General features: G+C 40.9%; 1 protein-coding gene across 6 annotated transcripts in view; it reads right to left on the bottom strand.

Annotated features, from left to right (window-relative positions):
* Positions 1-21,446, bottom strand: part of LOC122550483 (basic helix-loop-helix domain-containing protein USF3) — a 57,265-nt gene that overhangs the window by 8,257 nt on the left and 27,562 nt on the right. For all 6 annotated transcript variants that reach the window (XM_043691257.1, XM_043691259.1, XM_043691261.1 and 3 more), the window contains 3 exons: positions 16,948-16,976; positions 12,676-12,758; positions 2,304-2,400 (listed from right to left, as the gene is read on the bottom strand). In XM_043691257.1, the coding sequence (XP_043547192.1) occupies positions 2,304-2,400; positions 12,676-12,758; positions 16,948-16,976 (209 nt within the window). The remainder of the gene's footprint in view (positions 1-2,303; positions 2,401-12,675; positions 12,759-16,947; positions 16,977-21,446) is intronic.

Raw genomic sequence — 21,446 nt, 5'->3', positions numbered from 1 at the left:
CAAAGGGAGGAAACATCATTCACTATTAAACTGCTTTTTCCTTTTTGGAAAAATGATATAGCAAGCTTCTGAAGTACGTAAGACTATCTTCACAATAATAGGCAGAAAAGCAAGTTGCAAATGAGATAGGAGTAACTTACAGAGGAACTATTGATAGGTTCAATAATTGGGCAAAATGTTGGCAAATGGAGTATAATGTAGAAAAATATGAAGTTGTTCATTTCAGAAGGGAGAACAAAAGGACAGGATTTAAACTGAAATGAGAAAAACTGTAGAAAGCTGCAGTACAAAGGGACTTGGGAGTACTTGTGCAAGAAACACAGAAAACTAGAGCCATGAGTCGTAGAGCATGGAAACAGACTCTTAGATCTAACTCGTCCATGCCAATAAGACATCGCAATCTGACCTAGTCCCAATTGCCAGCATTTGGCCGATATCCTTGTAAACTCTTCCTATTCATAAACCCATCCAGATGCCTTTTACATTTTGTAATTGAATGCGCCTCCACCACATCCTCTGGCAGCTCGTTACATACATGCACCATTGTTTGCGGGAAAAAGTTACCCCTCAAGTCCTTTCTAAATTTCTCCTCTTTCACTTTCAACTTCTGTCCTCTAGGTTTGGACTTTCCCACCCTAGGAATAAGACCATAGCTATTCACATTCCTGATGAAGGGTTTATGCCTGATACGTCAATTCTCCTGCTCCTCGGACACTGCCTGACCTGCTGTGCTTTTCTAGCACTATACTCTCGACTCTCATCTCCATCATCTGCAGTCCTCACTTTCTCCTGTTGACCTTATCCATGCCCCTCATTTTAAACCTTTGTTAGCTCACCCTTCAACCTCTGATGCTTCAGGAAAATGAAAGTATCACCATGTTTGTGGATGACATAATAATTGATAGAGAGCACAAACTGAAGATGACAAAGTCTGCAGAAGGATCTAATCAGGTTAAGTATGTATGTAATGTGAGAAAATGTAACGCTGTGTATTTTAGCATTAAAAAAATGAGCTTAATTTAATTAAATAGAGAAAGACTGCAGAAAGCTTTCGCACATCTGGATTTGGGGAACCTCGTGCATACATCACAAAGAGGCAGCTTGCAAGTTCTGCAGGTAAGAGGGACAGCAAATGGAATTTTAGTCTTTATTTCAAAGGGAATGAAGTACAAACAACAAGGGAGTCTTGCTGAAACTATACAAAGCACAAGTCAGACCACACCTAGAATAGTGCGAGCAGTTTTAGTTCCCTGTGAATGGAAAGATATACTGACATTGGATGCTGTCCAGAGAAACCTCACTAGGTTGAGTCTAGAATGTGAGAAAAATTTCTTAAATTAGGAGTTGTCCAGTTAAGACTGCAACGAGGAAGAATTTCTTCTCTAAAGTAGTTAACCTGTGGAATTCTTTACTGTTGAGGGTTGTAGAGGCTGGGTCATTAAGTCATTATACAGATTTTTAATCAGTATGGGAATCAAGAAATTGAGTAATATCAGATCCCAACGAATGGCAGAGGAGACTTTGGACTAGTGGCCTTCCACTGTTTCTATATTTTGATGATGGTGTGACTTTAGAGGTGTGTTTTGTTATGGTTTCTTTGAGAGAGGGTTGGGTGACAGCTGGGAGGCAGTCTTTGAGAAGATAAACAACTTGTGAGGTCTTTCTCAAGTTGGAAGAATAGAAACAGCTTTAGTGGATGTGATCAAGCTCTCACAGATCAAGGAATTTTATTTAGCTTTCCCCCGCTCTCAATTACAGCCAAAAGCTGTGGATTCTCTACTGAGGCTGCTGGACTACATGAGAGACATTACCTGTTTTCTGAATTTGCCTTTTTGCCAAAGGGTGTGCTTGTAGGATGTTAGTATATTGGAACAATTAATTAGAAAGGTACCATATCTATTCTTCTGTTACATTTTCCAAAAGAGTTGTTATTCTAAGTTATTTCTTTTGTTGTATTTTAACTATTGGGTTTGAATAAATTGTTTTTTGCTTAATGTCGAGTAGTTTGATCTGTCGAATTGCACCTGGAACACACTTTACATTTGTCTTTAAAATAAGAAAAAGCTAGGGTCTAGGCTACCTTCTTGAAGTATTTTGAGGGGGTCTGGTTCATAACAATGTCTTATGGTCCTATTTTGTTGCATTTAAAGCAGTTAAGAAAAATGTAAAATGGAGGATGGTTTCCTGGGTGATAGCTAATTTGAACATTTAGAGAAATCAAGTTGCTGAATGTTAAGTTATGGTGGAGATAAGTTCTTATCTAAAGTAATGTAAGTGATTACACAATGATTATCACATCGTACCTTGCTCTTTGGTTCCTCCATTCAATAGAATTTCATCATTCTGTCTCTTCAGTTCGGAGATATACTTGTATGCTTGGTCTAGTATCATGTTCTTACTCTGCAAAACAGGAAACAAGAGATTAACAAAATGCAACACATTTATGTCTTAAAAACTAGTGCAATGGAAAACTGGGTGATGGGCTCCAGTTGAAAGGTGATGTCACGCTGGCACACTAATTGATGAGGAGCTGACAACTACAATGGAGTAAAGAGATTTGGATATTTGGGAGTTTTGAGAAGATTTGCAGCTCAGGTTGAGGTTCTGGATGTAGGCTTGCTTGGTGAGCTGGAAGGTTCGTTTTCAGACATTTTGTCACCATACAAGGTATCATCAGTGCGCATCCAGTGATGCACCGGTGTTATGACTGCTTTCTATTTGTGTGTTTAGGTTTCCTTGGGTTGGTGATGTCATTTCCTGTTCATTTTCTCAGAGGGTGGTAAAGGGGTCCAAGTTGATGTGTTTGTTAATAGAGTTCCAGTTGGAATGCTATGCTTAGAGTCATAGAGATGTACAGCAAGGAAACAGCTTCGGTCCAACTTGTCCATGCCGAACAGATTTCTTGTGCATGTCTTTGTTTGGCTTGTCCTAGCATGGATGTCTTGTCCCAGTTGAAGTGGTGTCTTTCCTCATCTGTATGTAAGGATACTAGTGATAGTAGGTCATGTCTTTTTGTGGCTAGTTTTCTGCCTGTTTGTCTAATGTAGTGTTTCTCACAGTTCTTGAAAGGTATTTTGTAAATGACGTTCATTTTGCGTGTTGTCTGTATAGGGTCTTTTAAGTTCATTAGCTGTTTTAACGTGTTGGTGGGTTTGTGGGCTACCATGATGCCAAGGGGTCTGAGTAGTCTGGCAGTCATTTCTGAGATGTTTTTGATGTAGGGGAGAGTGGCTAGGGTTTCTGAATGCGTTTTGTCTGCTTGTTTGGATTTGTTGCTGAGCAATCAGCAGACTGTGTTCAATGAGTACCCGTTCTTTTTGAATACACTGTATAGGTGATTTTCCTCTGTTCTTTGTAGTTCCTCTGTGCTGCAGTGTATGGTGGCTTGTTGAAATAATATTCTCATACAGCTTCGTTTGTGGGTGTTGGGATGATTGCTTCTGTAGTTCAGTATTTGGTCCGTATGTGTTGTTTTCCTGAAGACGTTGGTTTAAAGTTCCCCATTAGCTGTTTGCTCTACTGCAACATCTGGGAGTGGCAGTTTGTTGTTGTTTTTCTTCTCTTTAGTGAACTTTATGCCTCTTAACACCCAACTAGCCAAAAGAATCACAGAGCAAAATGACACCGGAATGCTTAGAAAACTGATTAATGATGCCCACAACAGAGTCTGTAAATACACGCGGGAAATTTCGTGCAAAAAGTTTTACTCACTACCGTGTCAGACCTTGAATGGACAGACACAGTAGAACGAGCCATAGACATTAGACAGTGACAAACACAGAAAATGAAAAAAGTAGGCCTGCAGAAAAAACTCGGCAAATTCACACAAAATAACAACAGAGACAACCTAGAAGCATAGATAAAAACTTATCTGACGACCCTTAACAGACACTGAAAAAGCTGTCTTAGTAAGAGGATTAAATTACAACTTCTGGGGTGCAGAAAAGAACGATTTCTTAGCAGCATTAAAAGTAACACTGAAGGACAACGAACTTACTGAAGAAACCCAGCAAACCAAAGACACCAAGATAGAAGAGGATGAAATAATGGTCACCTTTGATGTAACAGCACTGTTCACATCCATCAACATCAACCTGGCCAAGGAAACACTGACTACACTATTAGAAGAACCAAAGACACATACACCAAACACCACCAACTTCATCAGCAAAGACAACAACGTCAAATTAGTGGACCTATGCCTACTACCCACTTCATTTTCAATAATAAAACCTACAAACAAACCAACGGAACTCCCATGGGATCTCCAATATCAGGGCTCTTAGTAGAGGCAGTAATGCAGAGACTCAAGCAAACAGCTCTGCCAACCATCCACCCAAACTTTAGGTCCACTACGTGGATGACACCTTTGTCATCACTACACAAAACAAATGAGAGGAAACCTTCCAGACCACAAATAATATCCTTAAAATTCACTAAAGAGGAGGAAAACAACAACAAACTGCCAATCCTAGATGTCATAGTAGAGCAAACAGCTAATGGGGAACTTCAAACCAACGTCTTCAGGAAAACAACACATACGGGCCAAATACTGAACTACAGAAGCAATCATCCCAACAAACACAAACAAAGCTGTATGAGAATATTATTTCAACGAGCCACCATACACAGAGGAACTACGCAGAGCAGAGGAAAATCACCTATACAGTGTATTCAAAAAGAACGGGTGCCCAATGAACACAGTCTGCCATTTTCTCAGCAACAACCCAAACAAGCAGACAAAACACATTCAGAAATCCTAGCCTCTCTCCCCTACATCAAAAACATCTCAGAAATGACTGCCAGACTACTCAGACCCTTTGGCATCATGGTAGCCCATAAACTCACCAACACGCTAAAACAGCAGCTAATGAACTTGAAAGACCCAATACAGACAACAAGCAAAACGAACGTCATTTACAAAATACCTTGCAAGAACTGTGAGAAACACTACATTAGACAAACAGGCAGAAAACTAGCCATGAGCATCAACTAGCTATAAAAAGACATGACCCACTATCACTATTATCCTTACATACAGATGAGGAAGGACACCACTTCAACTGGGAAAACACATCCATGCTAGGACAAGCCAATCAGAGACACACATTAGAATTCCTTGAAGCATGGCATTCCAACCGGAACTCAATCAACAAACACATCGACTTGGACCCCATTTACCACCCTGAGAAAAAAAACAGGAAATGACATCACCATGGAAATGACATAATCACAGGAAATAACATTACCAACCCAAGGAAACCTAAACATATAAATAGAAAGCTGGTCATAACACTAGTGCTTCACCGGAAACTCATGGATGATGTTACCTAGTATTGTGGTGAAAAGCCTGAAAACAGACCTTCCAGCTTACAGAACAAACTTACATCCAGATATGGATAGCTAAACAATTATTTAAAGCTGGGTACAAACAAAGTCAACCCAAAAGGCTACTGGAACAATAGGTTTTGTCTCAAGGAACTTGGAAAACAAAGGTAAAAATGTTATCTTCCAGTGTTAGAGCCTCAGACAGAACTCATTTGTTGCATTCAGTTCTGGGAACCAAACCTTGGGAAAGATATATCAGCTTTGGAGGATTGTCAAGAACAAGGGGATTATCGACTCAGAGATATACAGTCAAACGAAACAGACCCTTTGGTTCAACTCATCCATGTCGACCAAATATTCTAAATTACTCTCGTCGAATTTGCCAGCATTTGGCCCAGATCACTCTAAACCCTTCCTATTTATATACCCATCCAGATGCCTTTTAAATGTTGTAATTGTACCAGCCTCCATCACATCTTCTAGCAGCCCATTCCATACACGCACAAGCCTCTGCATGTAGAAGTTAGGTCCCCTTTATACCTTTCCTCTCTCACCTTAAACCTATGCCCTCTAGTTCTGGATACCCCCATCCTGGGGAAAAGATCTTGTCTACTTACCCTATCCATGCCCCTCATGATTTTATAAACCTCTATAAAATTACCCCTCAACCTCCGATGCTCTAAGGAAAATAGCCCCAGCCTATTCAACCTCTCCCTGTAGTTCAAACCTTCCAACCCTGGCAACATCCTCACAATTCATTTCTGAACCCTTTCAAGTTTCGCAACATTGGAGGAGAATAATCTTAAAGTTGAAAGCACCTTCTGAAAAAAAAACAAAGGTCACAAACATTTAGAATTCTGGGTCTGTAGATTGTGAACGAGCAAAGATGGGCCTTCAGTAGTGTGATATGCTCTTCCTGTCGGATGTAGGAGTTTAGGGAGAGTTTCCATGTATCTGATGATTATGTCTGCAAGAAGTATCTTTGGTTGTGAATCCCATCAGATCGCATGGATCGGTTAGAGTGACAGAGGAATTTACAACACCTAGGGAGTGTGATGGATGGCAGTTATAGGAAAGGAGAAAAGCCGCACATATAGTCAGGTAGATGGATTAACTCCAGGAAAGGTGGAGAGGGTAGGCCGGTAGTGCAGAAGACTTCTGTGGCTATCCCCATTTCAAACAAGTAAACTGTTTTGAAAAATATTGGGGGGGGGAATGGACTCTCAGGGGAATGTAGCACAAACAGCCAAGTTTCTGGTATTGAGACAGGCTCTAATGTAATGTGGGGTATGTCGGGTTCCAAGCGATTGATTGTGATAGGGGACTCTCTAATCAGAGGCACAGACAGACGGTTCTGTGGCCAGCAGCGACAAGTCAGAATGGTGTGTTGTCTCCCTGGTGCCAGGATCAGGGATGTCTCAGAGAGGGTGCAGAATGTTCTTAAAGGGGAGAGGGACCAGCAGGAGGTCATTGTACATATTGGAACCAATGATATAAGAAGTGAAAAGGATGAGATTCTGAAGGGAGAATATAGAAAGTTAGGCAGGAATTTAAAAAGGTCTTCAAGAGTAGTAATATCTGGATTACTCCTAGTGTTATGAGCTAGTGAAGGTAGGAATAGGAGGATAGAGCAGATGAATGCATTGCTGAGGAGCCGGTGTATGGAAGAAGGGTGTACAATTTTGGATCATTGGGATCTCTCCTCGGGTAGAAGTGCCTGTAAAATAAGGATGAATTGCACCTGAACTGGAAGGGGACTACTATACTGGCAGGGAGATTTGCTAGAGCTGCTTGGGAGAATTCAAACTAGTAAGGTGGGGGGCATGGGACTGAGGGAATTAGTGAGAAGAGATCAATCTGAGACTGGTACAGTTGGGAAAGGGAGCGAATCAAACAGTCAGGGCAGGAAGGAACAAAGCAGAGAACAAGGTAGGACTAATAAATTAAACTGCATTTATTTCAATGCAAGGGGCCTAACAGGGAAGGCAGATGAACTCAGGGCATGGTTAGGAACATGGTACTGAGATATCATAGCAATTACAGAAATGTGGCTCAAGGATGGCAGGACTCACAGCTTAATGTTCCAGGATATAAATGCTGAAGGAAGGACAGAAAGGGATGCAAGAGAGGAGGGGGAGTGGTGTTTTTAATAAGACATAGTATTATGACTGTACTTAGGGAGGATATTCCTGGGAATAGTTCTAGGGAAGTTATTTGGGTCGAACTGAGAAATAATAAAGGGATGATCACCTTCTTGGGATTTATTATAGACTCTCCAATAGTCAGCGACAAACTAAGAAACAAATTTGTCATGAGATTTCAGTTATTTGTAAGAATAATAAAGTGGTTATGGTCGGGGAATTTAGCTTTCCAAGCATAGACTGGGACTGCCATAGTGCTAAGGATTTAGATGGAGAGGAATTTGTTAAGTGTGTACAAGAGAATTTTCTGATTCAACATTTGGATGTTCCTACGAGAGAAGTGCCCTGCCTTATTTCCCAAGACCTACTCTTGGGAAATAAGGCAGGGCAGGTGACTGAGGTGTCAATGGGGGAGGACTTTGGGGCCAGCGACCATTATTCTATTAGTTTTAAGTGATGGAAATGGATAGACCAGATCTGAAAGTTAAAGTTCTGAATTGGAGGAAGGCTAATTCTGATGGTATTAGGCAAGAACTTTCAAAAGCTGATTGGGGGCAGATGTTTGCAGGTAAAAGGATGGCTGGAAAATGGGAAGCCTTCAGAAATGAGATAATGAGAATCCAGAGACAGTATATTGCTGTTAGGGGGAAAAGAAAGACTGGTAGGTGTAGGGAATGTTGTGTGACCACAGAAATTGAGGGTTTGGTTAAGAAAAAGAAGGAAGCATGTGTCAGGTATAGACAGGAGAGATCGAGTGTATCCTTAGAGTATAAAGGCAGCAGGAGTATACTTAAGAGGGAAATATCAGGAGGGCAAAAAGGAGACATGAGATAGCTTTGGCAAATAGGGTTAAAGAGAATCCAAAGGGATTTTTACAAATACATTAAGAACAAAAGGGTTATGAGGGAGAATAGGGCCCCTCAAAGATCAGCAAGGCAGCCTTTGTGTGGAGCCGCAGGAGATGGGGGAAATACTAAATGCATCAGTATTTACTGTGGAGAAGGACATGGAAGATAGAGAATGTGGGAAATAGATGGTGACATATTAAAAAAATGTCCTTATTACAGAGGAGGAAGTGCTGGATGTCTTCAAACCCAGAAAAGTGAATAAACCCCCAATACCTGATCAGGTGTACCATAAAACTCTGTGGAAAGCTAGGAAAGTGATTCTGGGCCTCTTGCTGAGATATTTGTATCATTGAGAGCCACACGAGGTGCCAGAAGACTGGAGGTTGGCTAACATGGTGCCACTATTTAAGAAAGGTGATAAGGAAAAGCCAGGGAATTACAGACCAGTGAATCTGACATCAGTGGTGGGCAAGTAGTTGGAGGGAATCCTGAGGGACAGGATTTACAAGTATTTGGAAAGGTGATGATTGATTAGGGATAGTCAGCATGGCTTTGTATGTAGGAAATCATGTCTCACAAACTTGAGTTTTTGAAGAAGTAACAAAGAGGACTGATGAGGGCAGAACGGTGAATGTAATCTATATGGACCTCAGTAAGACATTCAACAAGGTTCCTCATGGGAGACTGGTTAGCAAGGTTAGATCTCATGAAATATAGGGAGAACTAGGCGTTTGGATACAGAACTGGTTCAAAGACAGAGTGTGTGATGGAGGCTTGTCTTTCAGACTGGAGGCCTTTGACCAGTGGAGTGCCACAAGGATCGGTGCTGGATCCACTACTTTTTGTAATTTATATAAATGATTTGGATGTGACCATAGGAGGTATAGCTAGTATGTTTGCAGATGACACCACAATTGCGGTGTAGTGGACAGCGAAGAAGGTCACCTCCGTGTACAACGGGATCTTGATCAGACGGTCCAATGGGCTGAGGAATGGCTGATGGAGTTTAATTTAGATAAATGTCAGGTGCTGCATTTTAGGAAAGCAAATCAGACCAGGGCTTACACATTTAATGGTAAGCCCCTAGGGAGTGTTGCTGAACAGAGAGACCTTGGAGTGCAGCTTCATAGTTCCTTGAAATTAGAGTCGCAGATAGATAGATAGTGAAGGCGGTGTTTGGTATGCTTTCCTTTATTGGTCAGAGCAGTGCATGTAGGAATTGGGAGGTCATATTCGGCTGTATAGGACATTGGTTCGGCCACTTTTGGAATATTGCATGCAATTCTGGTATCCTTCCTATTGGAAGGATGTTGTGAAACTTGAAAGGGTTCAGAAAAGAATTGCAAGGATATTGCCAGGGTTGGAGGATTTGAGCTATTGGGAGAGGCTGAATAGGCTGGGGCTGTTCTCCCTTGAGCATCGGAGGTTGAGGGGTGACCTTATAGAGGTTTATAAAGTCATGAGAGGCATGGATAGGATAAATAGACAGGGTCTTTTCCCTGAGATGGGAGAGTCCAGATGAGAGGGCAGAGTTTTAGGGTGAGAGGGGAAAGATATAAAGGGGACCTAAGGGGCATATTTTTCATGCAGAGGGTGGTGGTCTGGAATGAGCTGCCAGAGGAAGTGGTGAGGACTGGTACAATTACAGCATTTAAGGAGCATCTGGATGGGCATATGAATAGGAAGGGTTTGGAATATGGGAATTGCTAGCAAATGGGACAAGGTTAGGATAGCTAGTAGGCATTGACGAGTTGGACCGAAGATTATATGTTTCAGTGCTGTTGTGGACACAGAAGATGAATTGAAGATTTCAGGACTTAGAATGAAAAGCTGTTCTTATACAGCCATGCAGTGCAGAAACCGATCTGTCATTCAACCACTCCATGCCAACCATAATCACAACTGAACTAGTCCTACCTGCCTGCACGTGGCCCATATCGCCCAAACATTTCTTATTCATGTACTTACTTACACATGAATTCAGTCCACACACGAACCACTCTATCTAAGAAAAATTGCCACTCGTCCTTTTTAAATCTTTCTCCTCTCACCTTAAAGATCTGTCCCCTAGTCTTGAAATCCCCCACCCTAAGGGAAAAAGACACCTGCTATTCACCTAATCTATACCTCTTATGATTTTATAAACCTCTAAGGTCAGACTGTTTTCCTGACATCCAGTCCTAATTCAGCAACAATTAGGAAAACTGAAGCAATTGATTTTAGTCCTGACCATAAACTCCATACCTTCACCAATGATGGCAACAGCACCCCAGCAGTTCTTTCAGCCTGAACTCAAATCTTCACAAGCTCAGAATCATACTCAAACCTGATTTGAGCTTCTGACCAGAAGCTTTTTCCACAAGGAACATCAACCTCGATACTGTCATCCCTATTTCAGCCCATCTGCCATTGAGTCTGTCTTTTCAGGCTTTAATTATCTCCAACTCCAATATTTTACAAATAGATTACCTTCCCTCCATTCTGTGTAAAATTCAGCTCATTCAAATACTGGCTGCATGTTTCCATATCAAGTTCATCCACCACCCTCCGCTCCAAGTCATCAGCAATGCAAAATTATAGATCTCATTCTGGTGGTTAGTCCTGTCTGTAGTATCAGTCATCCCTACTTCTTTGGCTCCCAATTAATTAAACTCTCGATTCTCTAACGCTACACATTCCCTATTCCCTGGCTATGCTCAACAAACTGGACTTTCCCCTTTAGACCTTCATGTTTGTCAGATTCCTTCCGCTCTCCTTAAAATTTGCTACATTCACCAAACCTCTGCTTACTCCTCCTAAAATACATTTACTTGATGTGTTAATTTCTTTATTTCCCCCATATTGCTTTGCAAAACATAATGAGATGAAGCACAGTGACAGGGTTTACTTCATAAAAAGTGCAGTATAACTGCATTTGCTATTATCAGAAATGACTGACACAAACTTGGGAAAACTACTTTCCAAGTATCTGGTTGGCTGATTCAGTAATATTTTCACTGCTGATTCAGACCAATGCATCTGGACTTGGCATTTCAATTTAGCGCTTTGGTAATATGGCATTGTTGAGCTATGAATGTAGCCAAAAGGTTGACATTAAATTAAACTGAAATATTATTACGCTCTTGACTTCATACAACATTGGGAAGTTGATGGATAAATATTGGTCAAAGAGAACTCTTGCTCTACATTGACCTGCATTTTATTTAACTAGAAAGGCAGACTGAGGCTCAGATTAATATCTCATAAAAAGGAGAGATACAGAATAATATTAAGTACCTCAAAGTGATATAATTTAAAAGAAATGTAGTGACTTCTCAGCATCAAAAAAATCAAGTTAGTGGGAAAAAAATTGAGATGGACAAGTTTGGACAACCTTGCATTGACAAATCCTAATTCTAAATATTCGAAATAACACACAGTGAACAGAATACATCAAGTAAATCACTAACAGAACTGCCACGATTTAACAGAATATCAGAACAAACTAAAAAAGAAATCCCTACAGAGTGGAAACAGGCCATTTGGCCCAACAAGTCCACACCAACCCTCCAAAGAGTAACCCTCCCAGACCCATTCCCCTACCCTATTACTCTACACTTGCCCCTAAGTATTGCAACTAACTCATACATCCCTGAATACTATGGGCAATTTGGCATGGCTAATTCACCCAACCTGCACATCTTTGGACTGTGGGAGGAAATCGGAGCACCCGGAGGAAACCCACGCAGACCATGGGAGAATGTGCAAACTCCACACAGTCACCCTAGGCTGGAATCAAATCCGGGTCCCTGGCGCTGTGAGGCAGAGGTGTCAACCACTGAGCCACCATGCCACCCCTGAATGACCCAGTTTCTTTTCTTATGTTCCAGTGAATAGTCTTAATAAATTCTGTACCTACAAAAATGAACCACATACCCCATCACAGAAGAACCACATACCCCATCACATATTCCTGAAAATAATTCCTTTTTTTCAGGAATATTCAGCAGTTGAGCAGTCCCTAGCAATTTCACGGTATGAGCTACATTTTCAAGTTCTGGCTCTGCAAACATCCAATTTTAACATACTGAATTGATATATTACATTATGGCAAGTCAGGACATTCTATTGATTGATTCACATTCTAGATTCACTGCTTAAGGTCTTTTTGAACAGTGACTAGGAATGAATCATCATGATTTGTTTTCCAAATTTCCAACATGTATTCCCAACAGAGATAAGAATGAAAGATATAGTACACCCCTATCAGTAACTGAAAACATGAGACAGATATTTTTTGTTGCAATTTATAACCCTTAATGTTATCTGTTCAATCAGTAGTAAGGAATTTCAGATCCAATTTTGGAAATAGTTTTTACCTGCTTCAAGGCGGGAGAGCATGGAATAAGTTCTCCAATTTTATTTATTCCAGAGTTAATCTTCTTCTTTCGATGCCTTTCCACTAGGAACAACATAATTTGTTATTTTAAAAACATACCAAGTTAGGTTTTTGCTAATTTCTGTTTCACTTCCATTCCCTCAAAGTCTCTTAATTTGTCTACACACACATACAACTAACAGTTAGGAACTTTGTTTGTGAGAATGAACCATATCCCTATTACACTACATCATAACCCAATGGAATTAATTTATGCAGCATATTAACTAGGTTTTAAAAACAGGTGTATGCTTGTTGAACATGCACTAACCACCTCCTAAAGTAATTATTCAGCCACATACCCAATAACATTGCAATCTTTGATTTTGAAGTTCAATTTATACCCACAGTGTTAATGGAATCTCACGTAATTAGATTTTCTGATTGAATCTTTGCCTCATTTAGGCACACACTATATTATTCCAGCCCAACACTGCTCCTCATGGCCTCACTTCCAACACTAAAACTGCTCAGGAAGGTTATGTTAGTACATGCTGTGAACACACAGGCCTGTTGACTGCTTTTTGAAGAGGAAGAAAAGCAAACATACTTGTGTACCATTTATATTTTAAATGATGTCATTTAAAAGATCAAATCATCCAGCAATTAGAATAGTTTAACATGTCCATTACTGTGCCAGACATCATCACAGGAACAGTAATAAGGGTAGAGCCATATAATACATTAAGCTTGACCACTATGGAAACTATCCAATAGGTATAGACATTGTTTTTTTTAAGGGTAGTACTGTGAAACTGATCACTGTTCTAACCATATAATGGAGTGGAATTGGAAACTGCTGTACTATAAAAAGAGTGGAATTGATCATTGCTCTTATAAAATATATTTATTTGCTGAAAGCTGTGAGTAGAATAATACAAAGGATATGTCTAATGCCATGGAAAAGATAAGATAATCAATACACCCATTATTACAACAAGACAATACAATCTCAGCTTTTATGAATAGACAAATTAGGGACATCGGTAGGTTACTCAACTCTTCAAGCCTACTCCACCATGAAATAAGATCGTGGCTAATCTAATTTTAACCTTTATTTCTACATTTTTGCATATTCCTGATAATCTTTTACTCCTCAGTAATCAAGAATCTGGAATCCTTTCCTGATTTATGTGCATTAACTCTTTCTACTTAGTTGTCTCCAAGAAATACTTCAAGCACATTGTCTTGTGGTACCTGGGAGAAATGGTGAGAAAGCTGACATGAAGAAAATGGCCTAAACTGATGACATGTTATTAAATCTACTTTCCTTGTCCTTTCTCCTTCACATTGCACAGTCACTGCAATTAGTGCACTATTGGAGAGGAGCTAAGGAACATATTGTAGACCAGCAAACGCCTGCCATATGGCGCACACATTTCCATTATTCAACTTTTTAATGACAGAAAATTATAGAGATCTCTGCCTTGTCCCATTATAGATTGCTTAATTGATGAAGATCGACCATTGTTGATTGATCAAAAACTGCAATATTGCTGTGTCACCTGACTGCCAGATGGTAGAAGGTGAATAGGATGGATATTGGTCTTTCAACGCTCAGCACCTCCTGTGCATAATACCGTTTTGGACAAAATCTTCAAATTGGTAAATTACACTGTGAAACGTAAGGAGCTAATAAGAAAATCCAAAACAGATCATTTCATGCCTCATTAGGATGAAAGGCTCTGTTACTCATATCTGAAGGAATGAATATTAACATGCTACGTTGCATGTTGCGCTACTGCAGATTTGACTTCTTCTCAGTACCTACACACAGCATCAAAGTGCAAACATTTAGATTGCTCACAATAATACTACAATACTTTCTTTAAAGTAAAGCTTATTTCCTATGTAGGACTGAATCTAATATATATTAAAATATATCCTCAGTGCAGTTATACAGGACTGCGGCTTCACAATGCCTTTGGTACTGCATGCAGTTACACCACCATCTTCTCGAGCAACGAGGGATGAGCAATAAATGCTGACTTGCCAGCAATGTCCACATCTTGTGAGCGAATTAAAAACAAAATGTTTACTGGGCCTGCATTCACTAGAATAAAGAAGAATGAGAGGGTATCTGATTGAAATGTATAAAAGTGTAACTGGGGTGGACAGACAGGCAGGAAGGATATTTTTCCTGGTTGGGGAGTCTAGAACCAGGGGTCACACACTTAAGATATGGGGTTAGGCCATTTAATACTGAGATGAGGAAATACTTCTTCCACAGTAGTAACTGTGGAATTCTCTACCACATCATGCTATGCAGGCCAAGATTTTAAAAACATCAATGGGAGAAAACAGGAAATTGAGGATTAGATGGAGGATCAGCCATGATCATAATAAATGGTGCAGCAGGCTCGAAGGGCCAAAAGGTATACTTCTCCTTCTACGTTCTATGTTTAATATTGTGCAATTATTATTAGCATATTCTGCTAAACCACCAGCCAATAAAACTCAAAAGTCCAGGGAGTAGGATTAATTGGAAAACTCCTTAAGATTCTTCTCAGCAAGCCAGAGCATGCAGGATCCCAAAGTTATCTAAACATTTTAGTGAAACAACTGTGCACTTGTGTCTACAGTTTGATGTGTCTTGTTAAAAATCCTATCGTACTTTGCCACTCTGTACAGTTAGGATTCCCATTGAGGTCACTGCTGTAAACCTGTCCCCTTCTCACCACTGCCAACTGTCTGGAAATTCCACTGCATTCCATCCTGCTATCTGGAGGTTACAGGGATCTCCAGTGAGAGGGTCTCTCTTTTACTATCTGAAATGGAGGGTGTTTGCATGCAGCAATTCCATGCAACAAGAGAATCACTGTCGAGGGACTCACAGACTGCTTGTATTTTCTGCGGCTTTGAGGAATTGAAGTTCCACATGTACACTGGTTGTACAAGATTGTAGAGAAGGTTGCAATTTAATTTGTGGTTGCACATCAGCCCCATGTTCTTGATTTTTGGTTAGCTGGTGTGGATGGGGGGGGGGTGGGGTAGTGGTTTGGACAGATTGGAGGACCTCCTTGTGGATCTGCTCTTTAGGTAAAAAGTGGCCAGTAATAGGTGCAAGCATGAGGCCATGGAGTGGGTTATTATATATGACTACCTTCCCTCTTCTATGCTTATATTTGCACTCAAGTGTTCTATAAAGGAGTGCATCTTGTATCCACTGACACACTTGAGATCTTCCATGGCCACTGGGCACCATACGTGATGGAGTTCTATCCCTACACATCATTTTAACTTAAATTTTAAAGTTTACCTTGAACTTTTTGTTACTGTGCTCCTTTAAGAGACTGTTAACATTTAATTTAGTTTCATTTTATTGATTAATTTCAAAGGTGTAGAAAGAATGCACATCTCTAAACTTCACCTCTGATAATGAGAACTTGCTGCAACTACAATGATTTTGATGGTTGCACCTGTCTGCAGTTGTGTATTTCTCATTATAGTGTACATCTCCCTTTTCCCTGTACTTCCCTCTCAATTCTCTACCAAAATGACTTTGAAGAAAAGCATTTGAAAATGTACGAGAGTGGCCTATGGAAGTCATTCCGAATTTCCATTCTTTTCCTGAGGTGAGAGTTTGGCTTCTCCAACAAGGCTACTTCAGTAACTCTCATTGTGGAGAGCTGCAGATGAAAAGCCACATCCTGTACTCTGTGCTGCCATTCACAAGAGCTCCAATATCCTTTTAAAACAAAGCTTTACATTTTATTTTGAACTTTGCCTACGTGTTAGTCATGGGCCAACTGTGGGGTAATGCAACTGAAAAGTTCTGGAATCCATGTTTTTCAAAACCACTTTGGTGCTCAGTGAATTAATCAGTAATCCAGACACTTTTTGTTTTACTTTTTTCTCTTCTCTGGTAATTTTCTTTATTGGTTCCTGGTAGCTTTAAACAGGTCCAACCTGTACTTTACCTGATTTGTTCTTCCATTTAAAGGAATGCAAGAAAACCGAATAGGAAGAGTGCTGCTTAGGACGAGAAACACTAATTGGTGGGTTTAGAACTGGAGCACAGCATAGTAAGATAGAAGGCATTTCAATATATGAAATGGATATGGACTAACAGCAGACAACATTTGTAATTATATTAGTTATCAAAAATTATAAGAATGAAACACTTTCTCACAATCCCTTTAAAATGACCTAAACCAATACTGGGATTTTAAACATTTGCATTGCCAAACCATGAAATGTTGCAAGCACTCACCTGCGTTGTGAGTTTCTCGGTTTTTCTTCCTATGCATTAAAGAAAAACAAATGAGACACTGCACGTCCATGGAATTTACAGCACAGAAAGTGACCATGTAACCCAACTAATTCATGCTGGTGCATATGTGTAAATGTTCCACGTAAGCTATCTCACACTGTCAACATGTTTTTGATTCCTTTCTCCTGTGTGTTTATCTACATTCCTTTTAAATGTATTTAAGCCATTTATTTCAATCAGTTCATGCCATATCAAGTTCCACATAGTCATCCTCTGTGGGTAAAGATGATTTTTCTGAATTCTCCAATGCATTCACTGCTAACTGTCTTATGTTGATGGCCCAAGTTTGAACTCATCCACAATTAAAAACATTTCCCCAGTGTCTACCCTATCACTCTCTTCCAGAATTTTAAAGGCTTCTATCAGGTTACCCCTCAGAATTTTCTTTACCAGAAGAAAGAACATCAGCATGTTCAACCTTTTCTGAAAAACATAATTTTTAGCATTTTAATATATAGTATTTCTGTGATGTTTTAATATATAGTATTTCTCTGTCATGTCCAGTCAATTACCACTTGATCCACAGTGTTTGAAGGAATCAGTCCATTACTACCAACTCTGGGATGGGCTTTAAATGCACCCTTGCCATACCCAAGCAAATTACTGGTCGATAAAAAAAGTTAATTTGATTAGTTCCAAACAAGTCATTGGACTATTTCAAAAAACGTCCAATTTATTTTACATGTTTATAATATTTTACAATTGTTTCTGTTGAACATGACAATGCAGAGGTTTCTGGGAAAGGAGGGAATTCTCATTTTTATTTCCGTCTGGCTATATAAGTCAGTGTCTTCTCAACGCGAGACCCTACCTTTGTAGGGCCTCCTCTAACCTTAAAGAGCAGGGACATTTCAGGTAGTCCCCTTTGTGATAAGGGGACTAGCAGGGATGGCAGTGCAGGGAGAGAAATGTTCCTCCTGTATGATGTTTGAGGTGAGGAACGCCATTAGTGTCCCATCCAAGTACATCTGCAGGAAGTGCACCCAACTTTCGCTCCTCCAAGACCGTGTTAGAGAACTGGAGCGGGAGCTGGATGAACTTCGGATCATTCAGGAGGCAGAGGCTGTGATAGATAGGAGTTACAGGGAAGTAGTTACTCCTAGGCAAGAAGAAAGCTGGGTGACTGTTCGAAATGGGAAAAAAAAGAATCAATGGAGTCATCCCCTGTGGTCATTCCCCTGAAAAACATGTATACCATTTTAGATACTGTTGAGGGGGACGACTTACCAAGAGCAAGCAGTGGGGCCCAGGTCTCTGGCACAGAGCCTGTCCCTGTTGCACAGAAGGGATGGAAGGAAAGGAGGAGAGTGTTAGTCATTGGGGACTCGATAGTTAGGTTTGTTGGGAACGAATGAAGCTCGCGGTTAGTATGTTGCCTCCCAGGTGCCAGGGTCTGTGATATCTCGGATCATATCTTTGGGGTCCTGAAGGGAGAGGGTGAGCAGCCTCAAATCGTTGTCCGTGTAGGTACCAACGACATAGGTGGAAAGATGGATAGGATTTCAGGGAGCTAGGGTGGAAGCTGAGAGCTAGAACAAACAGAGTTGTTATCTCTGGTTTGTTACCTGTGCCACGCGAGGCAAGGAATAGAGAGAGATATAAGCTGAACACGTGGCTGCAAGGATGGTGCAGGAGGGAGGATTTCAGGTTCTTGGATAATTGGGGCTCATTCTGGGGAAGGTGGGACTTGTACAAACAGGACAGTCTTCACTTGAACCAGCGGGGTACTAATATCCTGGGTGGGAAATTTGCTGGTGCTATTCGGGTGGGTTTAAACTAGCTCAACAGGGAGATGGAAACTGGAGGTGTAGTTGCAGTGCACAGGAGGATGAGAGTAGGAAGGACAGACAGGATTTCACGGTCACAAGAATGTGCTGGCAGACAGCAAATTGGTTTGAAGTGTGTCTACTTCAACGCCAGAAGTATCTGAAATAAGGTCGGTGAGCTTGCAGCATGGATGGGTACCTGGGACTTCGATGTTGTGGCCATTTCGGAGACATGGATAGGGCAGGGTAAGGAATGGATATTGTATATTCCAGGGTTTAGATCGTTCATTAAAAACAGGCAAAGCGGTAAAAGAGATGGAGGCGTGGCCTTGTTAGTCAAAGATTGTATAAAGGTGGCTGAGAGAATTTTTGATGAGGACTCATCTACTGAGGTAGAGTGGGCTGAGGTTAGAAACAGGAGAGGAGAGGTCACACTGTCTGGAGTTCCAGGGAGATGGAAGAGAGGTTTAGCAAAATTATTCTGAGTAGGAGTGAGAGGAACAGGGTGGTCATTATGGGGGACTTTTAACTTCCCCAACATTGACTGGAAATGTAATAGCTCTAGTACGTCGGACAGATCAGTTTTTATCCAATGTGTACAGGAGGATTTCCTGGCACAGTATGTCGAAGGGGTGATAAGAGTGGAGGCCACACTGGATCTGGCGCTTGGTAATGAACCAGGCCAGGTGTTTGATTTAGTTGTAGGTGAGCACTTTGGAGAAAGTGACCATAATTCAGTTACGTTTAGTTTAGCGATGGAAAGGGATAGATACATGCCACAGGTCAAGAGTTATGGATGGGGCAAGGGTGATTATAGTGTAATTAGGCAAGAATTAGGATGCATAGAATGGGGTAGCAAAATGCAGGGGATGCAGACAATCAAAATGTGGAGCTGGTTTAGGGAACAGATATTGCGTGTCCTTGATAGGTATGTCCCTGTCTGGCAGAGAGGAAGTGATAAGGTAAGGGAACCGTGATTTGCTACAGAAATTGCATCTCTTATTAAGAAGAAGAAGAAGGCTTATGTGTTGATGAAGGAAGATGATACAGATGAGGCGATGGAGAGTTACAGATCAGCTAGGAAGGATTTAAAGAGAGAGTGAAGAGTAAAGAGAGGACACGAGCAGTCTTTAGCAAATAGAATAAAGGAGAACCATAAAGCTTTCTATAGGTATGTGAGGAATAAAAAGGATGATTAGGACAGGAATAAGGCCAGTCAAAGACAGAAGTGGGAAGTTGAGTGTGGACCTGGAGAGATCGGAGAGGTTCTAAATGAACATTTCTCATTGGTGTTCACTCAGGAAAATGAGAATATTGTAGAGGCGAAGAATGAGGTATGAGATATTAGACTAGAAAGGATCGAGGTTAGTTACACACAGGTGTTATCAATTCTAGAAGGAGTGAAAGTAGACAAGTCCCCTGGGCCGGATGAGATTTATCCGAGGATTCTCTGGGAAGCTAGGGAGGAGACAGCAAAGCCTTTGGGTTTGATATTTGAGTCGTCATTGTCTACAGGTTTAGTACCTGAGGACTGGAGGATGGCAAATGTTGTGCCCTTGTTCAAGAAGGGCAGCAGAAATGACCCAGGTAATTATAGACCAGTGAGCCTTACCTCTGTTGTAGGAAAAGTTTTGGAAAGGATTATAAGAGATAAGATTTATAATCATCTAGCAAGCAACAATTTCATTTCAGATAGTCAACATGGTTTTGTCAAGGACAGGTCGTGTCTCACAAACTTCACTGAGTTTTTGAAGAAGGTGACCAAGCTTGTAGATGAGGGTAGGGCAGTTGACATGGTGTACATGGACTTCAGTGAAGCCTTTGATAAGGTTCCACATCGTAGGCTAATGGAGAAAATGCAGAGGCATGCAATTGAGGGTGATTTAGCAGTTTGGATTAGAAACTGGCTTTCTGAAAGAAGGCAGCGAGTGGTGGTTGAAGGAAAATATTCAGTCTGTAGTCCAGTTACTAGTGGTGTGCCACAAGGATCTGTTTTGGGACCACTGCTGTTTGTCATTTTTATAAATGATTGAGACGCAGGCATAGGTGGATGGATTAATAAATTTGCAGACGACACTAAAGTCGGTGAAGTAGTGGACAATTTGGAAGAATGCTACAGGTTGCAGGGAACTTGGATAAACTGCAGAATTGGGCTGAGATGTGGCAAATGGAGTTCAATGCAGCTAAATGTGAGGTGATGCACTTTGGGAAGAATAACAGGAAGGCAGAGTACTGGGTCAATGGAAAGATTCTTGGTAGTGTGGATGTGCAGAGGGATCTTGGTGTCCATGTGCATAGATCCCTGAAAGTTGCCACCCAGGTGGATAGTGCTGTTAAGAAGGCATATCGTGTGTTAGGTTTCATTGGTAGAGGGATTGAGTTCTGGAACTGCAATATCATGCTGCAACTATACAAAACGCTGGTGCAGCCACACTTGGAACATTGTGTATAGTTATGGTCGCCCCATTACAGGAAGGATGTGGAAGCATTGGAAAAGGTGCAGGGGAGATTTACCAGGATGTTGCCTGGTCTGGAGGGAAGGTCTTATGAGGAGAGGCTGAGAGACTTTGGTCTGTTCTCATTGGAAAGAAGGCGGCTAAGGGGGGATTTGATAGAAACATATAAGATGATCAGAGGATTAGATAGGGTAGACAGTGAAAGGCTTTTTCCTAG

This window comes from Chiloscyllium plagiosum, chromosome 6 (assembly GCF_004010195.1).
Source record: "Chiloscyllium plagiosum isolate BGI_BamShark_2017 chromosome 6, ASM401019v2, whole genome shotgun sequence".
Taxonomy (NCBI): domain Eukaryota; kingdom Metazoa; phylum Chordata; class Chondrichthyes; order Orectolobiformes; family Hemiscylliidae; genus Chiloscyllium; species Chiloscyllium plagiosum.
This window is presented reverse-complemented; position numbering and strand designations above follow the sequence as displayed.